Source organism: Argiope bruennichi, chromosome 11 (genome assembly GCF_947563725.1).
Source record: "Argiope bruennichi chromosome 11, qqArgBrue1.1, whole genome shotgun sequence".
In the NCBI taxonomy this organism is placed as follows: domain Eukaryota; kingdom Metazoa; phylum Arthropoda; class Arachnida; order Araneae; family Araneidae; genus Argiope; species Argiope bruennichi.
This window is the reverse complement of record NC_079161.1, coordinates 93,317,946-93,329,523: the sequence shown is the minus strand read 5'-3', so window position 1 is coordinate 93,329,523 and position 11,578 is coordinate 93,317,946. Positions and strand designations below refer to the sequence as shown.

At 33.4% G+C, this 11,578-nt stretch overlaps 1 protein-coding gene across 3 annotated transcripts in view; it reads right to left on the bottom strand.

The window, feature by feature from the left end:
• Positions 1 to 713: 713 nt before the first annotated feature.
• Positions 714 to 11,578, bottom strand: part of LOC129956878 (uncharacterized) — a 50,681-nt gene continuing 39,816 nt past the window's right edge. For all 3 annotated transcript variants that reach the window (XM_056068857.1, XM_056068856.1, XM_056068859.1), the window contains exon 3: positions 714 to 5,431. In XM_056068857.1, coding sequence (XP_055924832.1) covers positions 3,691 to 5,184 — 1,494 coding nt within the window. In that variant the 5' untranslated portion in view covers positions 5,185 to 5,431 and the 3' untranslated portion in view covers positions 714 to 3,690. The remainder of the gene's footprint in view (positions 5,432 to 11,578) is intronic.

Sequence of the window (11,578 nt, the reverse complement as noted above, 5' to 3'; positions counted from 1 at the left end):
GCAGCTCAACAGAGTGTTCTGCTACCTTTCTTCAATTTGGAAGAGAGATGCGCACAGCAGATGGCGTCAAGCATAATCTGCGTTCTGCTATACATAACCATAACTACGTAGCTGAGATAACTCCAATTGAGAAAATTTGACATTTTAATTTGCCAAACTCCATTTGAAAAATTTTGAGAAAATTTGCCTTTTTACACTAGAAGATAAGAGATCGTGTGGAGAAAAAGCAAGATCAATGCAAAGAGTATACGGACAAGAAGCGCAGAAATGCTGCATCATATGTACCTGGTAACTACTCATCAGAATAGAAAGAAAGCAAAGTTTACACCAAGACGTCATGGACCTTACATCTTAACGACCCAACGCTCGTTGACTAGTTACGAAGTTGCAGACTCCAACAATCCAAATGTCCCACTTGGAGCATAACATTCTTCAGCTTTGAGCCCATGCATTGAATCTCACGCCAACAGTCAACCTGTACAGTAGGGTGGAACGAAAATGGCCTTAAAATTTTTTTCTTATATTTTAGTTTGGTAATAGTGGAGAAAAATTAACTTTTAGATTCAAAAACAATTTAAAAAAATTCTGGTTGCAGTATCTGGAGGTGCAACAAAAAGCTAAAAGTTTGTAAAAAAAATGATAAATTATAAACATTGATAAAATATTTTTTTATGAATTTTTATTCGTATAATGTTACAAAAGATGATTTTAAATACATATATAAGCATTCCATTGGAAAAATTATTAATTACAAGGTATAATAATAATAATAAAATATTTTTAAGTCCAATTTTGCGTTTCTTACTTCTGTAACCTTAATGATTACAAATGTTACAGTTGCAAAATGTTTGCTTCTACTTCATTGCCACGTTAAACTGTTTTTGTTTTTTTTGTAATTAAATTTTAACATATTCACACGCCAGTCATTTTTTGCTCTTATGTATCTTTCTCTTGCGATTGAACCACGGACATTTTGAGCCGATTCGGCCACCATTTTCACAGCTCTTTCCACTGCTTGCATGTGACAAGGAAGCCGGGGAAAGTCGATAACCGAGCCCCCTATACTATTTGGTTCAGCTTCAGATGCCTTCTGCATAGTCTTTGAGAAAGTCACTGGAAACATATTTGAGCGGGGGGGGGGGGGTTCAGTTACGTCATTTTCAAGCCATGAGATCATGTTGATGTAATCTTTTGCATCGAAGTTTGTCTTTGGAACGTTAAACTTCCTGACTCTGTCTTTATTTTCTGTTCTTGCTTTTAAAACACGTCGTAAATCAAATTCTCTTTGAATTTTACGTTCATCACTTAGCATGGACAAAAGGATATTATCTGAAGCAGCAAAGTACCCATTTCTTTGAATAATCTGGTCTATAACGTTCTTCAAATAAGTACATGAAAATTTTTTTTAATTTTCTTGCTTCTTTCTTCCTCAAAGCATTAAGAGATAAAACTAGCAGTTTTACTCTTCTTATCTATTTAATGGATCTGGTTAGTTTGCCTCTTTTTGTAAAGAACCCTGTTATTCATCAGCGTTGTCATTGTCGCCAGTCATCGTTCTGATGCACTAGTATTTTTTGTCCGTTTTTTATTAAACTATTCTGTGTAGCTCTTTACTCTTTCTTGCTTCTTTCTTCCTCAAAGCATTTGTGGTAGCAATATCAATATTACTTATAACCATTTCCCGGTTAGAGCGTTGATCGTTTAGAACCTTTTATTCCATAACTGGCACTTTTTTTTCGTTTATGCAAGTCAGTAATACCAAATAAACGTCAAGCTTCTTCTCTAAATTCTGTGAGTTTGGAATCAAACTTATCTGAACTTTTTCTGCTTTCAGACTTTAATAAATTCCTGCATTTAACATGATAACTTTTATCATTCGTGAAATTCTTTTGCTAAAAGCAACGGAAATAGAACCATATTTGTTCTATTACGGGAACTAAAGTGTCACATACTTCGCTTACAGAAGGATCCTTCTTTGAAGCAATTTTGAGTTTATGTCTAATATAGCAGTAGCACTAGATTCGCAAGTAGTGAATTTATCTTCAAGCAAATCAGTAAATTTCTCAAAAATAAAACACTCCGATATTTGTTTTGTCCTCACTCATTTAGACTGAGCCATTCATACTCACAGCAAAGCACACAAACTTACAAATCAGTTTCGTTAATTAGTTACACAATAGACGGAGTAAAGAGGCCAACTCAAGTGAATTCGGCAAAGCTAATGATTTGAAACCAGGCCTGTCCTTGTCACCAGAAGCAGACAAATCTCCGTCCTACCGCAATAACAACCGCTCCGACGACAACTCATTGCCATGCCAGTGCAATACTAAAACTGTTTTTATAGTTTTATTTCATAATCGAAGCACGCAAAATTCCTTAAGAAGTTATTGCGGCACTTCAAGATGGATTTTTTTTTTCGTTCCACCCTACTGTACAGCCTCTACGTAGAAGAGGTCTATCCCAAAATAACTGATTTTTATAAACTTCACTTGCTGGCTCCTTGTCGGGACGACACTAAACCAAAGGAGAAGTTTGCAGCGATAATTCTTTCCAATCGCCAGAACTGCAATGTGTCGCCAAATAGAATAACAGAACTCTGCCTTTGGCGGACATTGGCTGGCAACCCCCTCTCAACATATAAAATGAACTTTTCAAGATTTCTTCAGTCGGTGTGTGCTTCTCTTTAGTGTATGCGAAAACCCAAAGTTTACTTTCTAGTTGTAATTGTTTTATAGTATTGGTTAATTAAAATTTATTTCAAATATTATTCGACTAAATCCTATATCAAGAATATTTTGCGTTTTAGTGACTTAAAATCCCTCCCCCCTTTTTTTCTTCCTTTAAAATAAATAAATTAAAAAACATTTAACATTTCTATGTTGTAATTTTGTTTATTTGTTAATTGATTAATCAGTACAAAAAATTTCCAAATTTAAATTAATAATTACAAATTTTTTAATGTGTTCCGGACCCTCTAATTAAATGAGACATTTTTGAAGAGAAATTCAAAACTGCAACAAACAAATATGAAATTTGTAAAGTCAATTAATTCCTTAAATCTAAATAATTTGTGGCACAAAACATATTTTAATGATAGAATTCTTTTGTTTCCTTAACGCTGGAATTTTTTTAAATTGCCATTTTGGAAGCACAATTTTGAAAGAAAAAAAAATGTTCCCTAAAGAGCAAACTATCGCAAAACATTTTTATTATACTGTGCAGTTGTTGCAGTTTGTACGTTGTGCAGTTTGGAAAAAATTTCAAAACTGCAACAACAACAACAAAAAGAAATTTTTAAAATCAATTTATTCCTTAAATCCAAATAATTTGTGGTACAAAACATTTTTTAATGATAAGATTCTTTTATTTTCTTAAAGGTGGAATATTTTTAAACAATTGCCATCTTAGAATTTGCAATTTTCAAAGGGAAAAAAAAAATTTTAAGTAAATAAAAAATACAGTAAAACATTTTTATTTCAGTGCAGTTTTGCTTTGCGATATCATACAATAAACATGCAATTTAGAATGTAAGAAAATACCGAACAAAGAAAATTAATAAACGAACTGTTTTTAAATCGAATCTTTAAATTACCTCTCAGAAAATTGAAATGATGCTTACTGATTCTAATTCTTGATAATTTGTTGTAAGAACATAACATAATTTCCTTGCCAGTTATTATTATATGTATCCTAAATCTTTTTAATTTTCTTGGCTGGCCTTTCTATTAGTTCTTCATCAGGTTGTCCATTTAGTTGAAAATCCATTGGATCTATCTGATTTACTTTATTGCAATTTGAGAAGTCTCGGTTAGAAGTACCGGCAGGAATATCGTTCACCACCTTAGTGAGACGTTCGCGTATTTCCAGCTCCAATAGTGATGCAAAATTTGAATTGAATGCTTCCGCGAACCTCTCTCTGTCTTCTTTGGACAACCTGGATTCGCGCATAAAAAATTCCAAAAAATCCCACTTGCCTTCTTTCACTAGTTCGTAACAACAGTGCAGTGTTATACCACTCAAGACAAGTTCCAATATTTCCTCAGGGTCCATATTTCTAAACATAAATTTGATAATTTCAGTATCTTTCCTTCTAAAAAAATCTTTTAAATAATATGTGGAATGTCTGAAATCTTTAGGAGTTATCAGGAAAAGATCCCGGAAAAGTTTCGGATAATTATATACGTACTTAAATTTTCGTGACAGAAAAAAATGCAGCTGTTCGTAATCGTCTTCTTTTAGGTAAGGCAATGCAAGCTTCGCAACTTCGGAAAAAGCATCTTGCTTTGGCCAATCCAGAAAGCTTCTAAGGATCGCATAGGATGAACTTTCGAGAACGTTCTGAAATTGTTCCGCATTCATCAGGGACAACAAATAACAGAAAACGTCGGTGTATGCTTGACAGGTGGAACTATCGCTTGCTGCTACAGATTTGGCCGTTCTCACCAATGATGCGTCTTTTTCCTCGCAAGTTAACTTTTCAAAAAAATATTGAGTTGCTGTTTTATAACCTTTACCTGCAAAAGATTCAAAAGCATATTGATAGAAAGAAGAGTGGCGTCTTTCCGCTCGAACGAGAAAGTTATCTAACTTATCTACTCGTCCTTTTAGGATGCAAGTCCAAAAAACAATGATTTCTCCAGGTAGACCACATCTACAAGGTTGTCCATTGTTATAAAAGTTCTTTTTACTCGCAGGGGACAATTTTTGCCAAAGGTCTTGAATATCCTCATCAAGGCAATACAGACAAGCAAACCTAAATCGCTGATCGATGTCCAAGTTTTCATCGCGGATCATTGCCTCAGCTGTTTTCCGATAATTTACAGTTCCCATATGTGTCCAATGCATGTGTTTTAGATATTGTGGATATTTAAATCTTGAATGCTTCGATTTTAAAAATTCTTCGTGGAACTTCAACCATTTATGTGTTTCTAGGAAAACAAAATTCATTATATTAACTAAATTATCCGTCATCGATTCAGGTAAACAGAGTTCGGTTATAGTCCTTTTGAATACTTCAACTCTTGATGCTTTTTTCCCACCACATACATTTACTGCACTAATAGGGGACATAAATTTGATAGGGTCACTACACAAAAGGACAGCCACTCTTCTTATAGAAATATCTTCGAGGGACAGCCTGCAAAGACTTTTGAGTTGGCTATCAATTGAATTTGCCATTGCCATCAATTGCAAAATCGTCGTTGAAACACTGATATTTGAAATTTGTTCGTTCGCAACTAAGACTAGCCACGAACAAAATCTTAAGTTAACGCTCCAAATGCTGTTAACTTAAAAGTAGTTCTTTTGTATTTTTCAAAAGCAGCTTTCTTTTTCTGGAATTAACTTTCTTAGGAACTTTTCTGAAACTAGTGATGTTCATAGAATTTTTTTTTTTTAACCTCCTATATTTTTCTGCTGTGTTGCCTGGTACCTGTAAAGAAAGAATAAAAAAGATTATTGAAAAAGCTAATAAAAAACAAGGGGAAGTGGGCTCACCAAAATTTTCTCGCATATACTCTCATAAAGTGTCAACCCTGAGAACGCCTTACATGGCTTTGGCGTACAATAGTTACTGAATATTAACTTTTGGTGTGAATTTAGCATTCTGACATTCTTTCGTCTTGTATACGTAGTAAAGAGAAAATATAGCAATCGTCAAAACATTCGAACTCGAGATTTTGACGAATCTCAACGTTTTACAATTCCCTGAGTTAGAAAAACACATTTTTGGAACTCAGAGTCTGCCTGTTTGTGACAAACATAAAACACTAGGTGGTTGAAATCTGGTATACAATCTTTACACCAACTTGTCAGATTTCAATCAAATTTTGAGTAAAATCCGTTCACAGAAAGTCCATCTTTCCGGCTATTTGAAAATATGTTAACATAATGAATACAAAACGGAGAGAGCTGTAGAGATAAGATTCGGGATACAGATTAACGTCTATAACATATACACCTCTCAAATTTTGAAACAAATCCAACTACGGGGTGACCATCTGTCGGTCTGTGCTTTCAGAAAACATGAAAACACGTTAATTCAGAAACAAAGTGACTTAAATATATCAAATTCAATATGGGATTTTGTGACTAAAAGTGCTGTTTCGAGTGAAATTTCAGTTTCAATCGTCACATTTGAACAATTGTCGTGGATATTTTGAGAAAAATGTGTCTAAAACACAAATTTTATTTCTGTATATTATTAACACAGGCTAGGGATTAATCGTCAGCTAATTCGCCAAAGATGACACGATAAATGCAGTAAAAATGCTACATTCCCGCCAAAAGTTAACATCTTTCACGACATTACCGTTCAATAACAACTATTGTACGGTAATGCCATACAAGGCGTTCCATGTATGCGAGAAAGTTTTTAGGAGACCACTCCGTTGTTTTTCCTTTGATATTCTTCGAAATGCCCAGAAAGAAAAATTATAAAAAGTTATGAAAAGGAAATAAGAAAAATTAATAACTGGTCAAAAGTGAAAATTCGGGACACATGCTTCTAAATGCAGAAAAATGGATGAGCTACAAATTCTCAAATTGCAAAAGATGTTTCATAACAGAAAAGGGGGAAAAAAAGTGATGCTAGAGTATCCTCTGATAAAAAAGAGTTTCCGTAATTTTTTTTAATAAATATGTGCTCATATTTGTAATTATTATAAACATTGGACTAAAACCTAGTGTTGGCAATTGACGTCAAATCATTTTTCAGCCATTATCCATACTTAAAAAACTAAGTATGGCTTTGAAAGAATTTGTTTCCCACGATTTATACGAAAAATTAGTCAAAAAACATTTTTAAATCGTTGTTTTTTTTTAATCACACATTTAAATGTTAAGAATACAATAAAAAATGTAAGTAAAAACACAACAGAAGTTATTTATTTTAAAGAAATTTGTATGAAATCAAGACTTACGTGGGGGGATTTATTTACGTCCCTCCCTTACAATTTGTCATGGCTAAAGACTCTCGTGACCAGGATTTCCACCCGCATATTTTACAAAGTCCGCTTTGCAGGCAGTTCTTACAAAGACGAGTTTCAAAAATTAAAGAGATTTACACAGTTTGTAATTTTTTTCTTTTCCAAGCAGAGTGTAAAGCAGCGGGTAAGCACTGCATTACTTAAATATGAGTAAGACGAGATAAAGCCCTCTAGGGGGTTCTTAGGCAATGAATCTAGGAACAAATTTTCCGCTCCAAAATTTCAAAATCAAATTTTTTTCTGGATTTTAGTTTAATCTTTACATAAGCAGCTTTACGCAGGAAACTTTTACAAACTTAAATACCAAATGTTTAATTTGAAATCAATTTTTAAAAGTTGGTTCTACTATAATATTCACACAAAAACTAAATCATTGAAAAGCCATGTCACTCAAAATAATAATAAAAAAATGAAGAAAATTTTATTAACACATTCTAAAGAATATCTAATAATAGGATTTAAATTATTGAGCAAATTATTTTTTTTAAATTTGTAAAATAACATAATGGAAAGATGCACTGGCAAAAATGTTGGGCAATGGACAATAACTTCAAAGAATTCCTCACAGTATACGAATTTTTTTATGGTCTTCAGCTCGAGGCCTCTAAAAACACGGAATGTGGTTATTGCTAGAAATAAAGTGGCAATGCTAATGCATTTACACAGTAAATCTGGAAATTCTATAAAAGACATAAAAATAATATATAATTTTTAGTTATTATTAGTACAAAAAAGGGGTGAAAAAGCTACAGAAAAGCATAATTAATACTGCAGTGTGGATGCATGTAAGCATATGAATACAATGCAGTTTCACTCAGATGGTGAAACTGGATTGTAGGTGTGGTTGCGCATCAAGTGCAGAAAGAATCAGTCGGTTTTAAGTATTCTTTGCCTTCTTTTATCTTAGAGGTGCTAGACAGCGTAAATTACTATTTCCTAACAAACTTCATCCAATTCTTCGAAGAATTTTTTTATTTTTCAGGAAGTTGTTAATCGATGTTAAATAGAAATTATTTTGAAGATGCCAATTTTGGAGAAACCATAGCGTGCTGTTTTTATTTTAATCTCTAGTCCTTTGCTGTGTGCCTTTGCCGTAGTGGTTCAATTGGGGGATACGGTTTGAGAAAAGCAACAGTATACCAATACATATTGTTACGAAATTTCCGGGTTCGTTTGGATAGTGGAAGTTATATGGTGTGGAGAACGCTCCATCAGCAGGCGGCAGTAGAAAATAAAACAACTACGTTTATTTACGCGAATACACACAGGACAGCACAAAGACGACAACTATTTACAACATAGAGAAGGCAATTATCTTCCAGCTGAGACGTGCACACAGCAGCATACAACGAGACTCTACTGCAGACAGTAGCGCACAACTTAGTTCAGCACTAGCTTGACTCCGTCGCTGCTCCGCTAATCTCTGCAAAGCCAGTTCTTTTCCGTCGATTCCGACTACAACTACCCCGGCAGCTGCAGACCGCCTCCTTTTATAGGTCTCAGGAGGCGGGGCTAGAAGCCTCTCAACCAATCAGGAACTTTCGAGGCATATCTCCTAATGGACGGATCGGGAAAATTCTCGATGTTTCGGGTATAATCTATTTTGGCGCCAAAGTCGCCAAATTCGTCGCCAAGCTCTGGGACCTCCGACGCGACATCCAGACTCCGTCCAATACAGATGACTGTAAAACATTCTTTCTGATGATGGAACCAACTATGCTAGGAAGCAGCATTACAGATTCGTAACAATATAATATCAGTATACGTGGTACAAAAAAAAAATGCTATGAAAATCTCAAACACCGCAAGATATTTGGGTTTTCCTTTAATGAACAAGTTTCGCTTTTCTGCGACTAAGCTTTGAATATATCAGCTTTAGACCATTTAAATGAATGCCTGCAGGAAGATCAAAACAATCAAAGATCGAAATGTCATCGAAACTGCTGTTGATTGACTTCAAATCAGGCTGGCAGGACATCTGTAGGGAGAGCCTGCCTGTTTCCATGACACTTCATCAGATGCAGGACATGAATGATTCTAAACAAAACTCGAACACATTATTAATTATTGATTAACTTAAGACTAATGAAATCGAACGTTTTATAATTTGATCAGTTTTAGTCAAAGCGAGGAATTTTTTTCTTTGTTAAGAAAGTGCCAAATACCAAACCAAATATAAGCAATTATGTACGTCAAATCCCCAATACATTGCCCCAAATGTAACTAACAGGATAGAGGTAGCTGTATGAAAATTTTATTTTATATTTTTTTAGAAACACTTATTCATTCAAACAGCACAAAATATAATTCTTTAAACATTTAAAGCACTTTTCCAACTGGAAGTATGCGCTCATCTTTAAATTAAGAGAAAGCGGGTTAGAAATTATTTATTGGATTATGATTAGAGAAGATGAAACAAGGTGAGCATAAAGTTAGGCCCTGTTTATGACTGATATTCTACAATTTGCATATTTTTAATTTAAATTCGTAAGCAGACCAAATATCTCAGCAAATTTCAACGAGTGCTACATTTTTTAATCAGAAAAAAAAAAAGTTAGGATGCTATTCTAGTTTTCAAATCTAGATCGCCCAACATTTATCCGTATGTAACGCTATAGACATAGCATCTGATTCAAAGAATCCAATGCTTGATTAGAAAGAAATGGCAAGGCACACATTCATAACAACGCCTAAACGATATTTAGCTGAGTATTAGCTAAGATATAGATAATGACATTAGTTAATATTAGCTAAAGAACGATATTTAGCTGAAAATTCTTTTTATGAAAATCAAAAGGCGAAACGACTAAAAATAATAATTCTATATCTATATCTATACTTATAATAAAGCTCAATGTGTGTGTGTGTGTGTGTGTGTGTGTGTGTGTGTGTGTGTGTGTGTTGGCGCTCTACAGGCCAGACCATTCAACTTACATCTACCAAATTTGGTACATGTATACCTTAGAGGTCGGGAATGTGCACCTGGGGTCCCTTTTTTTGAAATTTTAATTAGAATTTTAATTATTAATTAAAAACTAACTTTCCCGCCAAACAAATCTTCCATTTTCCCCACCGCCAACTTTTCCGCCAAAATAATCTTCCATTTTCATCAACGCCAAATGATTTAGGCTTTAGTTCTTTTTTTCTCCCAACAGTAATGAGGCTAGGGTTAAGATTTTTCGGCGGATTATTTCAAACGATTCTGTTTATTTTCTTAATGTTTTATGCATTTAAAATTAAACATTGTTAATTAATCCATGTTTCAGATTCATTCTGAAGTACTTTTGAATTAAAATAACACAGAATAAAGGAAATTAAAAATGTATAATCTGCATAGCATTACCCCAACTGGCGTAGAAAAATTCACGCATTTGCGTTACCGTAAAAGGCGAAGAAAATTCACGCATGCGCACTATGTTCTGATTGTTGGCATGGCAACCATATCAACGGACGATTTAAATTACTTTTAGGTTAGTTCTATGCTTTTGTAAGTAAATTGTATTTATGTTAGTTATATATTTTTTGTATATGCTTATAGTTTTAAGTACATCGTTTTTTAAGTAGTTTTTTTTAACCTGTTTTCAATAATTTAAATTATTTTTAGGCTAATTGAATGCTTTTGTAATTAAATTGTATTTATGTTAGTTATATATTTTTTGATATATACTTATAGTTTTAAGTGCATCGTTTTTTAAGTAGTTTTTTTAAACCTGTTTTCGGCCGATTATTTTAAACAATTCATTTTATTTTCTTAGTGTTTGATGCATTTAAAATGAAACATTGTTAATGAATCGATCCGTTCATGATGAATCTGAGAAAATTTTGTTGACAAATTCTTGAGATATTATATAAATTAAGAAAGATATTCTTTAGTGCCCATAAAGTTTAAACGCTCAGTGACTCTATTATCAATAATCATATTATTAAAAAAAATGCTTTGTTTCAGTAGAAAATATTATTATATTAATTGCAGATTAATCCTTTACACTTTAATTTAAAGCATAAATTCTACGAGGGGTAACAGAAAATTAGAGAGATACATATCACGTTATGACTGAAGGCCTTTATAATATTATGAGTGAATTATATGACTATCAAAATTTGAAGTTTTAAAATATTTTGCTGAAGAATCTATTAAAGTTGGAATTGCATAAAATATTTAATTATTAAAATTTTAACGAACATTAAGATTGGCGAACCGGCTGGTCGCCAAAGGCGGCTAGTAATAAATAAAATCGAACCAAAGAATTTAAGGAATCGAACCAAAGAATTTAAGCATCCATCAGGTAAAAAGGTCTTTGAATATTCGAAAAACATTGAAAACAAAATGAACTGAAACACTGAAAAGTGCAAAGCCAAGTTAGCTGCAAAATGGCTTTCAGAAAAATGTGGGTCTGACTTTGATAAAACTCACACGAGGTTTCTCGTGTGAAAACACGAGAAACCACAAAGGCATATACAAAAACAGAAGCACATTGCAGAGACACGCAAAAAACCCACCCATGATGATGTAAAACCTGCTCTCTTGCATGAATATTTAGAAGATGGCAGTTGCATGTCCCAAATATAAAGCTATTCTGAAGCAAGTTAAA